Source organism: Leuresthes tenuis, unplaced genomic scaffold, assembly GCF_036924035.1.
Source record: "Leuresthes tenuis unplaced genomic scaffold, fLeuTen1.0.hap1 SCAF_2, whole genome shotgun sequence".
NCBI lineage: Eukaryota > Metazoa > Chordata > Actinopteri > Atheriniformes > Atherinopsidae > Leuresthes > Leuresthes tenuis.
The window spans coordinates 42,565,871-42,590,119 of record NW_027325356.1 but is presented as its reverse complement, the minus strand read 5'-3'; the positions used below and the strand labels follow the sequence as shown (position 1 = coordinate 42,590,119).

The 24,249-nt window shown below is 41.9% G+C and overlaps 1 protein-coding gene across 1 annotated transcript in view; it reads right to left on the bottom strand.

Annotated features, from left to right (window-relative positions):
* The window catches only part of cemip (cell migration inducing hyaluronidase 1), a 150,440-nt gene that overhangs the window by 20,086 nt on the left and 106,105 nt on the right, over positions 1-24,249 (bottom strand). The window contains exons 15-23 of the mRNA XM_072381128.1: positions 18,966-19,035; positions 18,646-18,774; positions 15,005-15,090; positions 12,861-12,992; positions 12,458-12,493; positions 11,027-11,182; positions 9,872-10,052; positions 1,893-2,108; positions 184-395 (exon numbers count right to left, since the gene is read on the bottom strand). Of these exons, the coding sequence (XP_072237229.1) occupies positions 184-395; positions 1,893-2,108; positions 9,872-10,052; positions 11,027-11,182; positions 12,458-12,493; positions 12,861-12,992; positions 15,005-15,090; positions 18,646-18,774; positions 18,966-19,035 (1,218 nt within the window). The remainder of the gene's footprint in view (positions 1-183; positions 396-1,892; positions 2,109-9,871; positions 10,053-11,026; positions 11,183-12,457; positions 12,494-12,860; positions 12,993-15,004; positions 15,091-18,645; positions 18,775-18,965; positions 19,036-24,249) is intronic.

Below are 24,249 nucleotides of genomic sequence, written 5' to 3'. Positions count from 1 at the left end.
TGAGTTCAAAGCACCCCTGAGATTACTTGATTTAGTGCTGGCACATTTGCATCATGGTCGCATGAAAATAGTATACTGTGAAACAAACGACATGGTCAACAATCCAAACAACACATGCATTTTGTGAAGGGGCTTTGCCTCATGGGTGTGCTGCAGGGCACATGTGGTCACATGTGTACTGACTTGTTGAAGTTGATGAGCCAGATGGTGACTTCTGCAGGCGCTGCCTGGTCCCAGTGGATGGTATAACCTTTTGCTAGTGTAATCACAGGCTGGAACTGCTGGTAGTGTTTCTTCTTCCCTAAGGCGCCCTCTAGTGTCAGGGGCCGGTCAGGATACTCATCTCTCACTATTTGCATGTTCAGGTTGGCAGGGTTCCGTGTCTGGATGTAGATCTGAAAAAAACAAAAGAAATAAACAAAAAAAAGGTCCCAGAAATAGAAAGTTGCTTAAAGGTATTTTTTCTCATTTAATCTTCTATGTTTAAAAAGTTATCCACGACATAAATGTTTAAAGTTAAGAAACAATTCAACTTGACCATGAAAACTTAAAATACATCCAAGCTAAAGGAAGAAATCATAAATCATCTTGTTCAGTTAACAAAATAGCATTCATGCTTTTGTATGTGATCTAATATTTACAAATAAATGATTAGATCACAATAGTTTTAAAATAGTTTAATAGTCTTAATAAGGACGTTACAAACAGTGCTCCAGTGACCAGTGAGTGGACCTCTAATGTTAAAGTATTCAGTTTTGTTAGTTTCTGAAAATCCCTTGATCATGTGAACATGGAATATCAGCATTAAAGACAAGTCCATAGTCAAGAACAATGAAGTCAATGAATGAGACCTAAACACATTGGGCCTCATGCAAGAACATTTTCGTATTCTCATTCTAAGTTTCTCTCACTTTTTTCATAAGAAGGTCTCGTACGAACACGCCACGTCAGGTTCAACAAACGCTCTTAACTTCGGAAAAAGTGTGTAAACGACCCGCGTAAATGATGAATGCCACCCGTGCGTATTTAAGTGCACGTGCACAAAGATAGTAAATGTGCATACTCCACGCCCCAAATAATACCATATAAGGCTACGCTTCCTCTCTCCTGTGCCAGGAAGTGTTGAGTCATGAGAATGGCATCAAGGCGCAAAGAGAACAACTTTACGGACTCTGAGACTGAAGTTCTGCTTTCAGAGATCCAAAAAGGAAAATCTGTCATTTTTAGCAGTGCCAGCAGTGGAATTACAGGAACTGCTAAAGTGAAGAAAGAAATTACGAGTGTTGCCTCATCATGATGGCACTTTGATGGGGCGGTCCATGGGGGGGTCTTCTGGCATGTTGTCTGCCTGAGCTGCTTCAGGTAGTGGGAGACCCTGTTCATGGCAATATGTTCTCGTTGTCATGATTTTAAAGGTACACGTTGTGTGATTTTCAGCTGTCTCAGATAAAAGATGATACATTTGAAAGAATGTTAGGGATACCTTTGATCGTGGCATGCAGCAAAAAAAAAAAAAAAACAATAAATGATGTGCCTCATACCATAAAAACACCAAGAAAAACACAGCATGGAAACAGTAAGCAGAGGAATTATAACTTCAAAGTTAGGTGCAAACCTCGGAACACATTTATACACTGTAGTAAACAGGGCAGTCATTTTTTGCTCTTGCAGGTCTTAAAATCTGCTTTATGTTCACATGATGCCTAGAATCTGTGCTGCTCTTCACAGTCCCAGTCCTCTACAATTCAACAAGTATCATCAATAGTCAGCATAAATCAAACATGATGTCATAGCCAAGATCATCTAAAGACTGGTCACATATGATCAACCAAAGCCAAACAAACAGCAGATCTAGGTTTTTATGATGAATGTGCGATTGGATAATGACCCACCTGTGCATAATGACCACTACAGATAGCAGCCTTCCAATCAGGTACATCAATACAGTCTGGGTGACGGAGCAGCCAGTTGTCCTCCTTAACCAGGAAGGCTCCAGGATACTCACTGACCGAGCCGTCAATGTCGTGGAAGATGGTTGTCTTGTCCCCATCCATCTGCATGTTACTGAACCAGGGACCTGGCTCCCCAAAAAACACCCGAGATGTTATCTGTAGTGAAGTGAAAAATCTGGTTACAGAGGGCTTTTTGTGCATTGATGCATAGCTCTTGATCATGTAGAAAATTCTAAACCCTCTTCTTTTACTTTTATTTCTCCTGTAGTTTTTCCACATTTTTTCCATTGTCTATTTTGGACAGACGCTCACTGATTAAAATCTTGAAAAGATGTAGGCTTCATAAAAAAAGTTTTTTTAAATCTTTTCATATGTATATAATGATGGTGCTACAGTACCAGTATGGATTTTAAAGTTCATACTTCTACAAAACTCTATGTTAAAGGGCAGTCATGTATTCAAACCTACTAAAATGACCGCAGGGTCTCAAATACATTCTGTTAAACTCAATCAAATTCAGTATCCTGATAGTTTGTTTTGAAATAAATGCAGACATGTGCATGCATATACTCAATGGCCCTGGTGCTAATGTACAAAACTGTGCCATTAAGGGGGATCATTCTTAGAAGTGAAGAATGAACATGAATTGGTTCATTTTGTGGCTGTAAAAACTTAACTTTGAAGTTCTTGTGAACTGTAAATACTGAACACAGATATTTTCATATGTGCACATGCATCTCATATTATGTTCAAGACTAATTCAAATACATTAAAATGTTTATTAACCTTGAGTAGGAATTTAAAGATGGGTCTTTTTTCCCCCACAGTTAAGGTGTGTAGTACACAGTTGTTGTGATGATTCCCAAAAAATATTCAAACCTGTCTTAAGTTAAAAACCTTTAGCAAATTAACTCAGCCTAATATAAACCAGAAACTCTTGTACACTAAACCACTTTAGATAGAAGCATCCAGTAAGACATGACTGAGTCACCCGTGCTACTCAGTTGTTGACTGAGTCAAAGAGTTCAACAAGGTTAAGAACCAGTCGAAGCACAGAACCCAGAGGAACTCCATGACTTACTCCAATGTGTGAGGAAGATTCTTCATTTACAAGAACAAACTGGAATCTATCAGATAAATATGACTTAAACCAGCCTAATGCAGTCCCTTTAATCCCAATAACATGTTCAAGTCTCTGTAACAGAATGCTGTGATCGATCGGATCAAATGCAGCACTGAGATCCAACAGGACAAGCACAGAAACAAGTCCGCTATCAGAGGCTAACAGGAGATCATTGGTAACTTTCACCAGTGCTGTTTCTGTGCTATGATGCACTCTGAATCCTGACTAAAACTCTTCAAACAGATTATTTCTGTGTAAATGATCACAAAGTTGAGCTGCAAATATTTTTTCAAGAACTTTGGACAAAAAAGGGAGATTGGATATAGGTCGATAATTAGCCAACACTTCTGAATCAAGAGTAGGTTTTTTAAGTAAAGGTTTAATTACAGCAACCTTAAAAGTCCGAGGTACATATCCTGTCAACAAAGACCGATTGATCAAATCCAATATGGAAGTGTCAATTAAGGGGAAAACTTCCTTGAACAGTCTGGTTGGGATTGGGTCTAAAATACAAGTTGATGGTTTAGAAGAGACTATTGCTGTTGTTAGCTCAGAAAGATCAACTGGGCAGAAGCTGCCTAAATACAAATCAGGTTCTAAAGATACTTCTAAAGCTGCTCTACTTGATGATACATCAGTGATAATAGTGGGAAGGATTCCATTAATCTTCTCTCTGATAGAAACAATTTTATTGATAAAGAATCTCATGAAATCATCACTGCTGAGAGTTAAAGGAATACATGGCTCAACAGAGCTCGGACTCTTTGTCAGCCTGGCAACAGTGTTGAAAAGAAACTTGGGAACATTGTCCGTCTGTACTCAGCACTAACTGTGATAAAAACTCTGAGAATTCAGACAGAAACTCAGAATAAGGGCCAGGTGGACGATACACAACAACAAACACAAGAGGTTTTTGTGATTTCCACTTTGGGAAAAACTGAGAATCAGAGATTGAAAAGACCTAAAACTAATCTTGGGTCTAGGACTGATTAGTAACCCTGATCTGAAGATAGCTGCCACTCCTCCTGAGGACAGGAGTCTCCTACTTGATTTATGCATAGTACTTGATTTGTACGTGTGTACTACTTGATTTATGCGAGGCCGTTCTTCTCACTGACGTCCCTCCAGGCCACTCCATCATTAACCGCATGAGCAATTAAGTCCTCCAGAAAAAGATTGGAATCCCCAGGTGGCACCCCCTCCAGGACACCACCCCGAGACTCCAAGAAGGCCGGGTAATCCTAAAAAAGCTGTTCAGTGCAAGTACACAAACCACACGTAAACCATCTCTCTCCTGCAACTCATAGCTGCAAGAAGTAAAAGCTCTATTTGCCACGGTTGGGAGTGGATGCGAGGAAGGAGGACCCAGGTGCAGACACGGAGCAGGAGCCAGGAGGTAACTTAAACTCAGTTTAGTTGGAAATAGAAATGAAAATCACAGCCACGCTGGAATATCATAAAACTAAACTGGTAAAAACAACAAATACCTAAGAAATAACAAAACCAGACTGTAAATTACGCAGAAGTAGGAATAAGACTGACAGGGAAAACCATGGGAACAACCACAAGGATCTGACAAAGAATGAAGACAACCAGGAGTTTAACTACTGTGGGCAGAGTGTTAGTGAATGACAGCAGCTGAGGATAAGTGAACACAGGTGAAGGAGAGGAGCTGATGAGCAGGTAGGAGGGAACCACCGGGAGTTTAACTACTGTGGGCAGAGTGTTAGTGAATGACAGCAGCTGAGGATAAGTGAACACAGGTGAAGGAGAGGAGCTGATGAGCAGGCAGGAGGGAACCACCGGGAGTTTAACTACTGTGAGCAGAGTGTTAGTGAATGACAGCAGCTGAGGATAAGTGAACACAGGTGAAGGAGAGGAGCTGATGAGCAGGCAGGAGGGAACCACCGGGAGTTTAACTACTGTGGGCAGAGTGTTAGTGAATGACAGCAGCTGAGGATAAGTGAACACAGGTGAAGGAGAGGAGCTGATGAGCAGGCAGGAGGGAACCACCGGGAGTTTAACTACTGTGGGCAGAGTGTTAGTGAATGATAGCAGCTGAGGATAAGTGAACACAGGTGAAGGAGAGGAGCTGATGAGCAGGTAGGAGGGAACCACCGGGAGTTTAACTACTGTGGGCAGAGTGTTAGTGAATGACAGCAGCTGAGGATAAGTGAACACAGGTGAAGGAGAGGAGCTGATGAGCAGGCAGGAGGGAACCACCGGGAGTTTAACTACTGTGGGCAGAGTGTTAGTGAATGACAGCAGCTGAGGATAAGTGAACACAGGTGAAGGAGAGGAGCTGATGAGCAGGTAGGAGGGAACCACCGGGAGTTTAACTACTGTGGGCAGAGTGTTAGTGAATGACAGCAGCTGAGGATAAGTGAACACAGGTGAAGGAGAGGAGCTGATGAGCAGGTAGGAGGGAACCACCGGGAGTTTAACTACTGTGGGCAGAGTGTTAGTGAATGACAGCAGCTGAGGATAAGTGAACACAGGTGAAGGAGAGGAGCTGATGAGCAGGCAGGAGGGAACTGAGGAGAAGGTGAGGAAATGACAAGACTGAAACTAGACACAAAATACAAAGATTGTGACACTGTTTGGTCCTGTGGTCTATAACTCGTATCACAATTTTTTTTGCCTACATCTCCGTACAAATTCATCTGGAATATTCTCTGCCTCAGTTCTCAAACACCTTTTTTCTCACTGACATTTCTGACAAGTTCAATGACCTAAGAGCACCTTGCAGCCCTTGTGAAATAAATTCTGTGGTATGATCAATCAGAAAAAAAGTTTGTTTAGAGACTTGTCAACTGCCAACGACCTATGTACTGTACTACGAAGTTGAGAAAAGCCTCCTTGATTCTGCTTGACCACAGATCTGTAGTCATGGAGAAGCAGGTCACATTTCCTAGTTGGTGGGCCACCTTTTTGTCATGTTGGCGTTTTCTCCGCAGGGTTTTTTCACAACACTAACTGGAGCCATGTCTTTGGTGATGTATTTTGTTACTGCCACTGTGATCCCTCTTTGCACCTGAGAGTGAACATGTGGAGATCTGTGGTACTGTTACGTTTTCTGGCATATTTGCAGGTAACGGCTTTTTGTTCAACATCTTCCTTGTGAAATTTGAACAACTAGATGCTTTTCTTAAGGATTAAGTTGTCGATCTCATCTTCATTTCCAGACTCTGAATGACTCACTTAGTCTTCGTTTCTTTCATTTTCTCCATGCGCTGTTCTATCTCTCCTGATACAAAAACATTTCACATGGGCTGCAGTGTGTGCTGTCTGCTGTGAGAAAAGAATTAGGAGAGAGCAAGAGAAGTGAAACTCCAAAGAGGATTACAAGCAAAAGGCTTAAAATATTGCAGTGACAATTTGCACTCAATGCTTGTGAAATAGCTTTTTGAATCTATTGTATCTCACAAGCCGAAAAGTATGTTCACTACATCACCCACACCTACTTCTGAGTAGCCCCAGTTCTTCTCCCACTAGACAACTCCTGAGTATGAGAGTGTTCAGCCCCTCTCCAGGAAGTTGGTTGTAGAGCCCATGCTGTCCATGAAGGTAAATCTTATTCGTGCCTCTCCATCTCTCACACAGCTCAGGCTTCTTCCCCACGAGTAAGGTGACATTACAAATCCAAAGAGCCAGTTTTGCAATGACGGGAATCATCACAAAATCTCCTTCCTCTCACCTGACATCATTCCGCGGCATTTAAGATTTCCTCCTTTACTTTCATCATTTCTGCTTTCCCACTCTGTCCAATTCACTTCATTTCTACCACTGGTGTGGCCCAGTCATCTTCTTGGATGTTGGCTAACTTTCACACATCCCCATCTCATCTGAGTCCCTGCTTTCTTGTCTCAGCTCATGCACCACCACTGTTTAGACTCCAGGGGCCTCATGTACAAAGGGTACATACGCACAAAAAAGTGGCGTACACACTTTTTCATGTCAACGATCAGATGTAGCAAGAGCGAAATGACCGTGGAAATGTGCGTACGCACTTTTCTACAGCTGTTGATTCTTTAGCGACACTTAGGTGATGTTGGGAAACTGTTATAATAAATAAATGTGAACATAATTTGTCCTCAGACTGAGTGATGTGCACATCTGAGACACATGAACAATTAACACTGATGAACAATTAACACACCCATGTGTCTGCAATTACACGAGTGGATATAAAAGCATGCAAAGTGGTGCAGTGCATACCATTAAAAACAATGGCTGCTTTAGCGGTGTTGGAAGACATTGTAAATGGTGCAATTGGAAGAGAGCGTGTGTTGTTAAGAGACTGAGAGGATTTGCTGGCTCATCAGCCGTTTTGAGGGCAATCCTCCTGGAACTGTGCAGAGCCGGCGTTGGAGCGCAACACAGCGAGGAGCCATGCGCTGCTTGTGCCACAGGTGATGTGCACACTGGGATTTAAGCAACTGGGGCATTCCAGAGGGAGCTGGCCAAGCGATTGGGCCAGTCGACCCTGAGCCGAGCCATGCCAGCCGAGTGGAATTATCTGCATCTCAGCAGGTATATCAAATTCCCACAATGCAGCTGAACAGGCCAAAATTAAAGTGCAATTTGAAGCGAAAGCGCCATCACATGATGAATTTGTATATCAACAGGAAACATTTTCATTCCATCAATTTACAGATCATATGTGATGCACAAATGCTTTGTGGGGGGGGCCTGGTTCAACGCAAGATTCATACATTCAGTAACAGAATTATTGGGAACAGACTACAAACTGGTTCTGTGCGTGATGGGTGGCTTCTTGGTGAGTAATTTTATTCGTATAATTGTCCTAATATTATTCCCTGTGACGTGACGTGGGCGCTCAGTTTCTATCCCACCTTCACAGCATTATAGTTGGTGGTTAAAGTTAGTAACTTGCCGTTTTTTGCTGGTTAAACATCAGCTTAAGATCTGTCTAAAAAGCCCCTGATCGTCTCTGTGTGCAAATGTTAATAACCCTGTGCTTGTGAAATGTCTTAATCAGCCTCACCTTTTCCCCGGCGCACTTCTGCACTATAGGTTACTGTATGAACACGTTTGTTGTAAATATAGGTATTTACCTTTAATCAGAGTCACCCACACTCCCACACCCACCACCCCTGAGAGAGCAGTGTCACCCATAGTTGTGCCGACTCTCTGTCTATCATAGGACAGTGTGCCAAAGAGCACATTTTTATGGGCCTCCACTTCAGAAAGTAGCACCTCACTTTCCGTTAAGTTATTCTTTTTTCCCGTCTTATGCATTCTTTATTCTTTATTTTCTGATCGTGCAGAGAGGGGAATCGCAGGTGCAGAGCTCATTTAAATATGATTTGCATATTCAAGTAGGGGCGTGGACAGGGAGGAGTCGGGTACTCCCACATGTGCGCTCAATTCCACGTTGATTGAGATGTACAAAGGAAATGTGCTTGGATTCATGCGTGCGCTCACATTGATACATCTGGATATTTTTGTACGTTGGAGGGCATTTTGGTATTGAGCGTACGCCATGTTTCAGTAGGAAATCCATGCAAGTTTTTGTACATGAGGCCCTTGGAGTCCAGTCCTCTCCTTACCTTCAGCAACACCTTACTCAGCATGATGTCCCATCAGAGTCTTAAAACCAAAAAATATTTTCTTACTCTCTCCTAATTGATCTGTCCTCATTGAACTAGTTCAGTTATAAAGCACTAACACTTCTACCTGGCTATTAAAGACTGTTGTGGCTCTGGTGTAGGAGCAACTGCCCACCTGTCGGAGGGTCGATGGATCATTTCTCACATGTTGAACAGATTTCAAGACACTTTCAGACCCTGTTGCTCCCAGTTTGCTCACTGGTGTGTCAGTGTCCGTGCTACATCTTTCTTTCTTCTTTTGTTGTTTATATATGAATAATTCCCTGCTTAGTCTGCCTTGAACAAAAAAAACTTAGCATTTTCATAATTATTCTAATTGTGTACAAGTCGCCACTGATTATGTGCACTGTAAAATGAGCATGTAGCAAATGCTACCAGGTAGCCCTCTGATTATCATTACTAATTTAATTATGAGTGCTTTAAAAAGTGTGGGGACAGGTAAACATTATGCATAACATAGGGGGCCTTGTGAAATGTTAAATGTGGCTAACCACCACACCACCATGCAGCCCTATTCAACCCTCACAGCAGAGGGTTCCTGGTTCAAATCCCAGCTGGGGCCTTTCTGTGTGGAGTTTGCATGTTCTCCTCATGTGGGTTCTCTCCGCCTTCTCTGGCTTCCTCCCACCATCCAATACATGCGTGTCAGGTTAATTGGTGACTCTAAATTGTCCCTAGGAGTGAGTGTGAGATGGTTGTTTGTCTCTGAGTGGCCCTGTGATAGACTGGCCTCTCACCCAATGACAGCTGGGTTCGGCTCCAGCCCCCCCACAACCCTGAGTAGGATTAAGTGGATATAGAAGATGGAAAATAGTGTTGTATTTCCATTTAGTCAGACCTGATACAATGTTTGCAAATGTTAATCTTTGCAGACTGATGTGATGTGAGCATTATATCATAATTTTCATGACAGGATAAATTCTTATTCTTAAATACTGATTAAATACAAAAGCTGAAGGTTTTTATCTATAAGGCTGAGAAGAAAAAGGTTTTAATGCATAGTTTAAACTTTTCCAGAAACCCTCAGGTTTTAGAAGTTTTTCTTTTCGGTAAAACAAAGGCTTGAGTCTGAGGTGCCTTTAATTCAGATTGTTTGTGTAGTCAGCTAGCTGCATGCATTTGGTTCCTGAAGTTTTTTCGATTTGACAGAGAGGCTGACTTACTGGGACACGATCAAAGCTGATGTCAGTGACATTATTATTAGGGCAGCTCTGCCATGAGTTGTTGAGCCTGAAGCCAAAGGCACTGGTGTGTCGACCATCCAGCGCTGTGTATTTCCGAAATGTACAGTTCTGCACATTGACTGGTCCATCATAGATCTGCATGCCTCGGATAGGAAAATCACTGCAGTAAAACAAATTTATACACAGCAACCCATCAGCAATTTGCACACAATATTTAGTAGCACATTTCCATCGTTATTTGTTTTGAAGCAGTTAGATACAGCAGACTACTTTTCCATAGAAGTATGCACCATGTGATCATTGTGTCTGACACTGACAGGATCAGACAGTGGCAGTAAAGTGAAAACAAGAACCGTCTTCCAGCTACAATTCCTATTCTGCTGTGGTGAAACTAACTGTCTTTGCTGTGGGAGCTATTGAAAATCTTCTTGACCCAGTGACCTCCATGAAATGTTCAGCACTGCACGATGTGAGAGAACTAGTGTAATGATGTTCCATTAAAGAACTTCAGGCTAAACATTAAGCATCCAGACAGCCAGGGCTTCTGTGAATTTGACTCTTTCCACACAAAAGAGGACTCAGTAAAAAGATGTTCTGTCCATCTGTATTCTGGACCCAGGACATGCCGAGTCTGGCTCTAAACTTACCCACCTCTTTTAAACTGGTTCTCCTACCTTTGGGTTATCTAACACTCTGAACGAATGAATAGCTGTCAAACGTTCTCAGTATGGGTCTTTATGAAAGTGACTGCAGTTGTAACAGATAAAATCAATAAAAAACTTTTAAGGCCATATAAATATCCACCACTGCTCATCAACACACAATCAGCATCTTCCAATACTGTGACACTGAAGCATTTTTCATATCCTACAGTTGAACTAAGATGAAAATATACAGTGCATTCAGAAAGTATTAACAGCGTTCCACTTTTTCTACAATATCCTATGTTACAGCCAAATAGATTAAATTAATCTTTTACCTCAAAATTCTGCATACAATACCCCATAATGACAAAGTGAAACAAGTTTGTTTGAAACATTTCACTTATTTGAGAAAGGCTTCTACTGACCTGACACAATGGCAGTTTATAGTATACTGTTAAACAAAATGATGAGCTGGAGGAGTTCAACTTACATGCCACGTGGCAGAGTCCTGACAGTGAGATCAGTACCTCCTGGGCCCCAGATCCTGTTGTCTGGGAGAGGCATTCCACGATTGTCACTTTCACCCACAAACAAAGAGTTCTTCACCTGCTGTCGGGAGCCATCATCATCTGGAAAGGTCCCTCCACTGCACACACACGAGAAGTTCTTTAACAGGACATCAACACCATAAAACTGTTTCATTGACCCCACATAAGATTCCCTTTAATCAGACATTTTCAAAACTATGAAAAAATGCATCTCCATAATGAGGAAAATGAAACCAACATCTGACACTGAATATATTTAAAAGCATCTAGCATAAAACATGTACATGAGTTATGGCTTTGCATATAGTTTCTGTGCCAATTCTGTGTTATGTCTACAGCTGTTTTCAAGCATGAACTCCATGTCCTGACTTTTTCCACAGTTTCTGTCCTCACATGCATATTAAATCAGTTCAGGGAAAGAAAGACAACAAGCACAAACAAACACCAGGCAGTAACTGCAGATCAGAGACCTGCAGCTCCAGAGCCACACGTACCTGCAGGGGGTAGAAGCTCCAACTACTGAGAAATGACACAAAGTTGGGCCCATAACATACGAACACACAAAGAGACAGAGGAAAGTAGGGGATGGGTGCTCAATCATGGGATGTCCCCTGCAGCTGGGCCCGAAACATCTCCATTAATTGATTTCTGTGTTTAATCATCTGACTGCACTAGCATTACTGTGGTGGGGAGCCATAACAATGAGGCTCTGCTGACGGGCGCCAACAGTGACAGCAGCATGACTAGTTGGATTGAAGCAGTAGCAGTGCACACATGCACATTTGTCCCAATTGTCAACTGCTCAAACTCCGCTCCTACTGAACATCTACCTGCTGGTCACCACTGTTCATGTTCTGCTTGTGATTTCAATCACATGATGGGGGATTTTGGCTTTTTAGGTTGGCCTACTACTTAGAGTAACTAACATGGAATTTCACAGGAACTACTCAGAACTCTTTGGGGGTGGCAGTAGCTCAGGAAGAAGAGCAGTTGCCTACCACTGGGAATATAGGTTCAACTGCCTGTTTCCCCAGCCTAAATGGACTAAGACTGAGTATGAGTGTGTGAGTGAGTGAAAGGGTGAACGTGGCATGTAAAATCCTTGGCTGTTAAAGCATTTTAATTGGCCAGCTTGACTCATTTAGTTAATTTATTCTGTTCAACAACTGCAGCCCCTTAAGCCCAATAATATTAGCTAGCAGAGCAAATGTTACCTGTTGCATCATGCTAAGCTTGGCTCTTTGAGATGACAAGCATGTAGCTTTCTATATAAAATATGAGCTGTTGGACAGGGGCACACTTTATAAAGTAAAGTGTTTTTGAATGTCTGTCCATACAATTATAAATAGGGTTTAATAGATGAGGAGTCTTACCTTGCAAGTGTGAGGCCAATACCATTATCAGCAAATCTATGAGAGATTGGAATAGCTAATATAAGTGTGGCAAGAGTTCAATGCCTCCAGAGAGCACATGCACATCATCAAGTAACCATGACTTCAGAGGACATTACATTGACTTGATTTCTTTTCTCAGAGAGTTCCCATAACAACTACTTACTTACTCTAAACTTTAACCTAAAACTTTACCTTATTCTATTCTTAAAACCCCCCTTAGATGTAATCATTTATGTTGTGATGACACGGTTTTTCAAGACACCTTCTCATATTGTGACTGTGTAACACTGCACAATAAGCTATTCTAATAAACATACAATGACTGATTTATGCAAATGGTCAACATATTGCTCAGGTTTGGATCCACTGATGTAGTACTCACTGGCAGTCATCCAGCCAGACATCTCCTCCTCTCAGCCAGGCTCCATGGTCCTGGTTTTTGTAGGCTACAAAGTGGTGAATGAGAGCAGGAACTCTGGGTTTGAAAGGGTCTGCATCCTGGTGTGGACCATATCTAAAAAATGGAGTGGAGTTAGACAGTTTTGGACAATTGAGTAAAACAAGTTTTTTCAGTTCAAAGGTTTTACTTAACGGGACTTATTAGAAAAAGCATCTGGTCCTGCCCAGGTCTTAAAATATGATGAATGCTACCTCAGATGAACAACACATTAAATGATCGCTAACAGTTTGATTCACAGCACCTATTTGCTACTTACCCTCTTAATTCACATAGAAATGCAAGGGTGGACTTAGTTTTCCACACACTGCTTCTGCATTTAGTAACGACACACTGTAATATGTCATGTGTTGTTGTTCATCTTAGGTTGGATTTACCTCATTTTAAGACCTGGGCAGGACCAGGTGATATTTCCACAAATCCAGTTCCAAACAAGTTGAGATGCTATGTAAAATGTAACTAAAAACAAAATGCAAGTGAGACATTTTACTATTTCAGAAAAAAAATATGAGCTGCTCTTGAATTTAATGGCAGCAACATGTCTCAAAGAAGTTGGGAAAGGGGCAACAAAAGGCTGGAAAAGTAAGTGGTACTGAAAAGAGACAATATGTTGCAACTACTGAGGTTAATTGGCAGCAGCTCAGTAACATGATTTGGTATTAAAAAAGAGCACCTTAGAGAGGCAAAGTCTATCAATAGTAAAGATAGGCAGATGTTTAAAAGTCTTCAAAAACAGCATCTACAAATTGTGAAATACTTTTAGAATGATGTTCCTGACACATAAAATTGGGAATGCTGATTATTCCATCTCACACAGTGCATAATATTCTCAAAAGATTCAGAATCTGTAGACATCTCTGTGAAAAGGGGACATAGCCCATGACCTTCAGGCCCTCAGGCAGCTCTGCATTAAAACAGACCTGATTCTGTCCTGGAAATCACTGTATCTGAACATAATCCAGAAACACAGCCGTCTTCTCTGAACCAAAGCACGTTTAAAATTGACTGAGACAAAGTGGGAAACTGTTCTGTGGTCAGATGGATCAGAACGTGAAATTCTGTTTGGAAATCATGGCCGCTGCGTCCTCCAGACTAAAGAGGAGAGGGACCATCCAGCTTGTTATCAGCTCTCAGTTCAAAAGCCTGCATCTCTGATGGTATTAGGGTAGGGGGGTTGGGACCTGCACATCTGGAAAGGTTCAATCAATGCTGAAAGATATATACAGGTTTTAGAGCAACATCTGCTCCCATCCAGATAAGGTCTTCTTCAGGGAAGGCCTTGCATATTTCAGCAGGACAAAGTTAAACCACATCCTGCATCTATTCCAACAGCATGGCTCTGTAGTGGAAGAGTCCAGCTGCTGGACTGACCTGCCTGCAGTCCAGAACTTTCACCACCTGAAAACATTTACAATACAACAGAGAAGACCCAGGAATCCTCTATCAGACAGGAATGGGACAACATTCCTCTCCCAAAGGTCCAGCAGCTGGTCTCCTCGGTTACAGATGTTTACAGATGTTGTTAAAAGAAGAGGGGATGCTACAAATTCAATTCAAGATATTAGCTAATATTAAGCCTATAATATATAGCTAATATTTTTTATGAAATAGTAAAATGTGTCACTTTCAACATTTGATATGTTTTCTGTGTTCTGTTGTGATAAAATGCTGGTTTATGAGATTATCTAATTGTTGCATTCTGTTTTTATTAATATTTTATATAGTCTCAGCTTTTTTCTTTTTTTTTTTTTGTATAAAACTACTAATGATAAACACTGTAGAAACTAACCTAGATTGTCGTTTGCTGACATGGATTGTGTCCTCATCACATTGAAACGGGGAGGTTAAGTTGACACATGGATCTTTTCACAGTGACCAGACTGGTCTTATAGTTAAACAGACTAGAATTATTTTAGTCTCCTTTCATTGAGCTGATAAAATATTTGTTAATAATAACACATCAAGAGGATACATGACCTTTTCAGAGTATTACTGATCAATTTTAGTAGATGTAAAGTGACTTCAGCTTGTCAGACAGTCTGATAGTTTGTTAAAGAAAGAAATCTGACCTAGCTCCAACAAGAGACAGGAATGGTCTCTTGTCCTTGTTATTTGCCTGAGTAGTCTTTACTCCATTGTCAAGGATCATCCCTGCCTAGAATAGAAAAAGGATAAAATCATAATTCAAGTACAACACAGTGGACACCAAAGAGTAAGAATAAATAAATTAGCAGTGAGTTGATTTATCAATATTTGGTTGCTGCCTTTAGATGTCAGGCTGTTTGTTCATATTTATTATTGAGTTGGAACAAACTCTATTCTCCCTTTTAGAAATACACTATATTGCCAAAGGTATTCAGTCACACATCCAAATAATTAAATTCAGGTCTTCCAGTCACTTCCATGGCCGCAGGTGTATAAATTCAAGCACCTAGGTGTGCAGAACCTCTGTGAAAGAATGGGTCGCTCTCAGGAGCTCAGTGAATTCCAGCGTGGTACCCTGATAGGATGCCACCTGTGCAACAAGTCCAGGTGTGAAATTTCCTCGCTACTAAATATTCCACAGTCTACTAGCAGTGGTATTATAACAAAGTGGAAGCGACTGGGAACGACAGCAGCTCAGCCAGGAAGTGGTCGGCCACGTAAAATGCCAACTTTCTGCAGAGTCAGTCACTACAGGCCTCCAAACTTCATGTGGCCTTCAGATTAGCTCAAGAACAGTGTGTAGAGAGCTTCATGGAATGGGTTTCCATGGTAACTGCATCCAAGCCATACATCACCAAGTGCCATGCAACGCGTCGGATGCAGTGGTGTGAAGCACGCCGCCACTGGACTCTGGAGCAGTGGAGACATGTTCTCTGGAGTGACCAATCACGCTTCTCCATCTGACAATCTGATGGAGGAGTCTGGGTTTGGCGGTTGCCAGGGGAACGGTACTTGTCTGACTTCTTTGTGCAGAGTGTAAAGTTTGGTGGAGGGGGGGTTATGGTGTGGGGTTGTTCTTCAGGAGCTGGGCTTGGCCCCTTAGTTCCAGTTAAAGGAACTCTGAATGCCTCAGAATACCAAGAGATTTTGGACCATTTCATGCTCCCAACATTGTGGAAACAGTTTGGGGATGGACCCTTCCTGTTCCAACATGACTGCTCACCAGAGCACAAAGCAAGGTCCATAAAAACATGGATGAGCCAGTTTGGTGTGGAAGAACTTGACTGGTCTGCACAGAGTCCTGACCTTAACCTGATAGAACACCTTTGGGATGAATTAGAGCAGAGACTGAGAACCAGGCCTTCTGTCCAACATCAGTGTCTGACCTCACAAATGAGCTTCTGGAAGAATGGTCAAAAACTCCCATAAACACACTCCTAAGCCTTGTGGAAAGCTTGTCCAGAAGAGTTGAAGCTGTTATAGCTGCAAAGGGTGGGCTGACGTCATATTAAACTCTATGGATTAAGATGTCACTGAAGTTCATATGCATGTAAAGAAAGATGAGCCAATACTTTTGGCCAGTGGTGGGCCATCAGGGTCTCTGCTGGCCTAACCACTATCAGAATCACTAACTTATGTCTACAACCTAAATTATAATATTTATACAATGAAATTGTATTAATTTGCTTCCAATAGTCTATTCTCTCTTTTTTTGTAACGTTTCTCTTGGCTACGCTGCTTCCCCTGGATGTCTGTGGATTATCAATGTTTCGTCCAATCAGATTTCAGTCTTTATGTATTGCCAGATTTAATCTAATCTGCAGAGGGCCTTCAGAATCAGTCGTGCTGGCCTAACTTAATTAAATTATATAGCAATGGAACTGTTTTTTTAACCAATCAGATTTTACATTTGCCTCACTGGACCAGCTAGCTGCCCCTAAATGACTCCAGAAGTTGGATGATCAGAGCGAAGCTATCACAGGCAAGTTTTGCTAGCAAAACACCTCCTAAGGTTCTGAGTGACATTAATACATTGGATTTTTTATTTACTTTTGCCCACAATGGATGACGGAGAATGAGAAACAGATTTGGTATCAAAACTTATCAAAATTCCTTTTTCGAGAAAAGCTGGATATTGTGCAGAGAGGTCAGCCAAACCCATCGCTAGCCAGCTTTTCTCAGCCGGGAAAGGGTTTGTTTATTTACATATATAAATATTAAATTATAAATATAAATGATTAAATATTCTGAACTGCTGATATATACGTGATAATAATAACAATAACAATGGTAGTTGCTCTCAGTATGTGAAAGGCCCCTCATAATTCATTATTAGTAAGCTAATTGATGAATAAACATCCTGCCGCTGCATATGTGTTAAAAAAACTAAATCTGAAGGAAACCTGCAGAAGGAAGTCTTCTAACAGCTGTCTCTCTGTGTTTATTTGCACACAGCACAGTTAGTGAGTCATGTGGTCACTCAAGATGCATTTAAATAGCGACTCTGAATGGATGGTAAACCTGCACTGACGGCCCAGTGACCCAAACCATGGTCAGCCACTGCTTTTGGCAATATAGTGTATTTGAAATAACTACTGGCAAAACATGAAAACACTGAACAAGCCTACAATTAAAACTAATGATTTTAATTAAATAGCTACACTTTTCATTCAGCTGAAGTAACTATCTTGAAATGATTTTCCTAACTGTTGTGCATAGGAAGACCGCATGGATGTAATTATGAAACTAGATATAGCTCAGTCACAAAAGACTTTTTTATAGTTCCTGTTTCCAAGCATAGGTTGAAATGTTCTGTTACTGGAAATTAGCTGCTGCCGCTGCTCTTTTTCTATATCATTTGGTAAGTTGCTATCCTGCTGAATCTAGTGGCATTGGTAATGTTTGTGGGTTAATAAAACTGACTGTTAACCCTGAACTGCCCATCATTCAAAGGGATGAACTTACTTTGTTGTTGTGGTTTGGTTTCCAAGAGTTACTAAAAATCTGTTCCTCATTAGTTGCTAGGGATATGACTTGCTTCATCTGCAACTATATTGCTCTTACTTAATGATTAGCAAGTAATGTACACATGGCTTATCTCTTATACATGACATTGGTGGGGCGGCTGTAGCTCAGGAGGAAGAGCAGTCGCCTCCCAATTAGAAAAATGGTGGTTTGACTCCCTGCTTCCAAGTGTCATTGGGCAAGATACTGAACCCCACGTTGCCTACAAATGAGGCCATTGGTGCATGACTGTGTGTGAATGAGTGAAAGAAAGCACTGTGTAACCTATATGAACTAAAAAAATGCTATATGACTCTTTCAATGAATGGGTGAATTTGGCATGTTGTGTGAAAGCGCTTTGAGTGGTCAGGTAGGTGACCAAAGAGCTACTGTAGAGCAAAATTACTCTCAATTGCTTCGGGCACCATCGACTTTAAGCACAAGCTGGCTGCAAACACCTTACTTGAATGGCCACTTAGCTCATGAAAGTGGATATTAATCTATCTGAGCTTAACTATCAGCCACTAAAGCTAGAGTTATGTGGGTTTGCTGGACATTCTTCCAGCATCCTGATCCAGTTCCAAATCAGCTGGCCTTGTGACTGTTTGTATTCGTGTTTTGGCTAATTTCCTGCTTGGGTCTACGTTCTCTATTGACCTACCTCTGTGCCACCTGCAGGATGAATAAAGATCTCATCTTATCCTATCTTATACAACCTACTGTGTAACTTTTCCTAGCTCTGTTTCTCGTCCAAGAGCTGAGTGAAGTCTGTCAGACTCACCCTGTAGTTAGAATGGGCTCTGTTGTTTGTAAACTGTCCCATAGGTGTGTGCTCAGTGCGTCCAGCAGGGTAGAGGCCCTCTGAGGGGCCTGTGGGCACATGGTGGAAAATGAACCAAAAACCTGTTTCCTGCAGATCCACACACACATGCACACAAACAGTCCATTCAGTGTTTTTCAGAGTGAGTACAAATGTATAACAAAGAACTCTTTCACAAGAGTGATTTATCTATGTATATGTGTATGTTTTCATGTTCACACATGACAGCCTCAGTACTCTAAACTGTGTGTAGGAATGAGAGACAGTGGATAGGAACTCACCTCTGATCCTGCAGCAGCACAGTTAATGAGGTTGTTATTGGGATTTGCTATCCAGAAAGTAGAAGATGCACTATTAAGAGGAAAAAATGTTGAAAAAAAGTTAAAACAAAGACAGTTTAGTTTGTATTTCACACCATCAATCCATTTTCTACACCCGCTTAATCCAATTTAGGGTCGCGGGGGGGCTAGAGCCTATCCCAGCTTCATTGGGTGAGAGGTGGGGTACACCCTGGACAGGTCACCAGTCCATCACAGGGCCACACAGAGACAAACAAGACACAACCATGCACGCTCACACTCACTCCTAAGGACAGTTTTAGAATCACCAGGTAACCTGACATGCATGTTTTTGGACGGTGGGAGGAAGCCGCAGTCCCTGGAGGGAACCCACGCTTACATGGGGAGGACATGTAAACTCCACACAGAAAGATCCCAGCCGGGAGTTGAACCTGGAACCCTCTGCTGTGAGGTGACGGTGCTAACCACCACACCACCGTGCTGCAACTTGTATTTCACATGTCAATGGAAAAACAGAAAGCGAGAATGCTGTGCCTCGCAAGCAGTATATTATGTACACAAAGGGATTCTGTTCAGTTTTGTAATTCTGCCTTGTAGAAGAACGTCTTATTATATGACTATTGAAGTAGATTCAGTTCAAGAAACCAATATAAAATAATTCTGAACTCCGAGTTCAGAATTCTGAGAGGGACCTTGATCAGAGTACTTTGGTTTGGCTAATTTGCTCGAAGTCAAGGCAATGCATGGGAAATGATAAACGTCATCCCATGTGGAACTTAGATACTAATGCATAAATGAATAGCAGAGATTCCATTTTAGATATACGAACGCATGCAACGCAGATCATAATATATACCAGAATGAAAAAAACAAAAAACAAATAATCACTTGAACAAAGCCAAGGAACTGAGTTAGTACGTTCACAATATTCTATTACAGAGACATTGGGTTAAAGGAACAGAATTAGACTGATTTAAGTCATTTTTATTAAACAGATTCCAGGATGTTCATGTGAAAGAGTATTTTCCTTACACAATAGAATAAGTATGATGTGCCTCTTGGTTCTGTGCTTGGACTGAATCTTTTCACTTTCCAATATACTTCCGTTAGGTAGCATTGTAGATGACACCCAGACTTACTTATCCATGTATCCAGATGAATCCAGTTGGACTACAAGCATATGTTAAAGACATTAAAGTCCCTTATGAAGACATTCTGGCTATACATTTACTCTAGATGGCATTACCTTGATTTCCAGTACTATTGTGAGGAACTTCTTTTTAACCTGTATTTGTCTTTTGACTGTTTTGACTTGTTTTGTAAAAAAAAAAAAAGTATCTTGGAACATTTTCATTTCATCAATCACAAAGAGGGATATTATTTTGTAGCATAAATAATAACATTTAGTAACAACAGTCATAAGTCATAATCTAAATGCCTTTGTACAGAGTTTTTGGTGTGGGTAGGATTGACCTCTTGTACCGTTCTTTGTTGCAGCCGTGCTAAAGAAACCTTTTACTGGACACGCTGTGCTGTTGGATCACTATGTTATTTACAAGGTGCGTATAGGTGTATAGGTCCCTACATTCAGCCTCCTCTCCATCGCTGACACTCCCAACAACTTCAGAATCATCTGAGTATTTCTGAAGATGAGAGGAATCAAGTTGAACTTGATGTCTAAAGTGTACAGAGTAAAGAGAAATGGTGAGAGCTTCTCAAAGTAATAGACAACAGTGTGGTGCTCCTGAGCTGCTGTCCACTTTCTCAACACACAACCCTTCAATCTCACAAACTGTGGTTTGTTTGTGAGGTATTCAATAAGGTGATTGTGGAGACATCCACCACTACTATCTCTCCTAAACTGTAGACAGTAAAAAACATTATCCTCATAGTGCTGACTGTTTTGTCAAAATCATAATGGGCAGATGGAGGACTCTTTAACCTGATAAGTCAGCGAGGGCAGTGTATGGGATTTTTTTAGGTACTGGAATGAGACAGGGTGTCTTCCACAGCACTGGAACATTCTCTTGATTCAAGCTAAGGTCAAAGAGGTGCTGCAGAATCCCAGATAGCTGTACTGCACAGGTCTTCAGGGCCCTTGATCAGCTTCTCGACATGCAGCCTTGTTCTGGTTTGGCGCCTTAAGCTTTTCACCTGCTGGAGACAAACAGGCTGAAGGGGGCGACAGAGGAGGTCTCAGTGTGTCCTACTGTGAGGGAAGATGCAGGTTCTTCTTCATGGTCAGCGGTTTTTTCAGGTTACTGGTGATCCAGGGCTTGCTATTAGGTTTCTGCTGAAAAACAAGTGTATAGTTGGAGGTGAGAAAAAGCAAAAACTGCAATCTGATACCCCTCATGGAGAATGGGCAAGGAAGCTATACGCATCTCTGACATTTGCATAGAACAAATCCAACTATTTCTTTTCTTTAGTGGAGCAGTTGAAAAACTGTTGAAAAGTGGGACGAGCAGCTTGATGATGTGGTTGAAATCTCAGCTGTGTCACTGAGTGTCACGGCTAGGTGCCTAGCCGACTCACAAAAAAGACCCAAGAACAGATGCAGAACACTGGGAGATTTAAAGATAGAACAGAGTTTGTTTACAGGTGTGTGGTGTTGGAAGCCAGTGGGAGGAGCCAGGTGAACGTGGAACTCTGAGAGAGGAGGAAGCCGGTTAGTGAAGAGCTGCTAAGGTAATTTGTCCAGACAAAGGTAATGGTCAGTTCATACTAGGTACAGGTGGGAATCGAGAATGGAAGGGTATGGTACTGGCTATGGTGCTGTGGTTCTGAGTAGGTCAAGCAATCCTCCTGTAGAGCGTATCCTTTGTTTTGTTGTAAGTTTTTCCATAGCCATAGTTTATTATAACAGTAAGTTTCATAGCCGGTTTCTGTTCCTTCCTTTATGTTTTGTTTTAGAGATCTTTGTGCCGCCGGTAAAGGTGTGCTTATTGATAATTGTTAAGGTTTCATAGTGTCTCGGTTTTTGTTTAAGCCCACCTCAGTAGGAGAGTGTGAGTTTATTTTGTTATCTTTAATAGCCTTTCAGTTTTCCTCCTAGAATGGAGAGTACTTTGTTTGTTAATGTTCATAGCCGCACTCTCCACAAGCGTAGTTATTGAGGAGAGCGCGTTAGGAGTTTCACATCCTTTTGATTTTCTCTGTGTGGAGATCCTCAACCTGCTGTTTATATTAATAAACACTTTTGCCTTGAAAAGACACTGCATCTGTGTCCCGTGTCCTGAGGTCCTGACAACAGCGGAGCGGGCTGCGGAGGAAACAAACCGGAGACTGGGGGGTCCAGTGCCTGGATCTTGGTCCAAAATGAACCCTTTACGAATCTGGTTCTCAATTTACCATGACATACCACCCAGCAGGCAGTTTGAGGGGAGAATCCGGGCCGGTTCTGCTGATTCCTCTTCGGAAGCAAATTACCTGGACAAGGAGTCTGGTTTGACATTGCGGGAGCCTGGACGGTAAGTAATAGAAAAGGCGAAATGACTAAAAAACAGGGACCAACGGGCTTGGCGGAAGTTTAACCTTTTAGCATTCTGAAGGTATGAGAGGTTCTTATGATCTGTTTACATCATGGAGGGCTGTTTGGCTCCCTACAACAATGCCTCCATTCTTCAAGAGCGAGTTTGATTGCTAAAAGTTCTTGATTGCCTACATCATAGTTTTGCTCAGCAACGGCTGTCGGCAGAAGAAAGCGTAGGGATGAAGCTTAAACTCAGAATTTGTCTTTGAGATGTTGGAACATCAAGTCATCTTCAGGGGTCCAGAGAAAGGTGGTTTTAACAGAGGTTAATTTGGTTAGGGGAGGTGCAATAAAGCTATAGCTGCGTATGAATCTGCGATAAAAGTTGGCGAAAACCAAGAAATCTTGCGAGTTGCTTACGGTTGATGCGAGTGGGCCACTCTGCCACCACCTTAATTTAGTCTGGGTCCGTCTTCACCTGCCTGCCTTGGAAGATGTAGCCGAGAAAGGAGACAGAAAGTGCGTGGTATTCACATTTTTCAGCTTTGATGTAGAGACGGTTCTCCAGTAGTCTCTGGAGTACACCACAGACATGCCAGTCTGTGTTCTGTGGGAGAGTTAGAAAAGATCAAGATGTCATCAAGGCATTCAAACACGAATAGGTTTAAATAGTCTCTCAGAATGTCATTAATGAGGGCTTGGAATACTGCTGGAGCATTTGTGAGGCCGAAAGGCATGATCAGGTACTCAAAGTGGCAAAGGGCGTGTTAAAGGCCGTCTTACACTCATCTCCCTCACAAATTCGGACCAGGTGGTAAGTGTTGTGGAGATCGAGAGTGAAGATGGTGGCCCCCAGGATGGGTTCAAAGGTGGACGTAATAAGTGGCACAGGATATCTAATTCTTACAGGGATTTGATTTAATCCTAATGATACCAGCTGCACGAGCTCCATGGCTTTACGTTCGGTATGGGACAAGTTGTACAGTCTGCTAGAAGGTAGGGGTCAAGGTAATTGATCTATGGTGTAGTCATAAGGGTGGTGAGGAGGTCTTTGCTAAAACCAGTGCCATGGTCATGGTACTCGGTAAGAACCAAAGACAAGTCCACCGGGGAAAAAGGGGTACTCGATGGTGGTGAACTGGAGGTGATAGTGGTTAAGATACCTCCATCCAGAGCCGAGGCCATGATGGGCGAAGGAAGAGGTTCCAGGATGAGATGAAGCCGAGGGGCCACACCAGGATCCAGGTGGTTTTGTTCGGCTCCTGAATCAACTAGTGCTAAAAGTTCTTTAGTGGAGTAACCGAGCTGGATGGTGGTGAACTGAAGGTGATAGTGCTTAAGATACCTCCATCCAGAGCCAAGGCCATGATGGGCGAAGGCAGAGGTTCCAGGATAAAATGAAGCCGAGGGGCCACACTAGGATCCAGGTGGTTTTGTTCGGCTCCTGAATCAACTAGTGCTAAAAGTTCTTTAGTGGAGTTACCGAGCTGGATGGTTACAGGTACTGTTAAGTAAGGAGGATTATCATTCTTAGTACCACCAGGCAGCAAAGAAATGATTCTTGGAACAAGTAGAATAACCAGCGAAGTCGTTCCTCAGGAGTGAGTGTCGCCTGATCCACCTGCATGGGCAATGATTCAAGTTTCCCAAAAGTAACAATTATCCTTTAATGAACAAAGAAAATCAAGTGACAGTAACCCGTAACACAAAAAAACAAGGTACTGAAGCTAAAGGATACTACTCTACATCGAAAGTCAAATAGAAAAAGTAAAGGAAACTAATCTAGGTTAAACC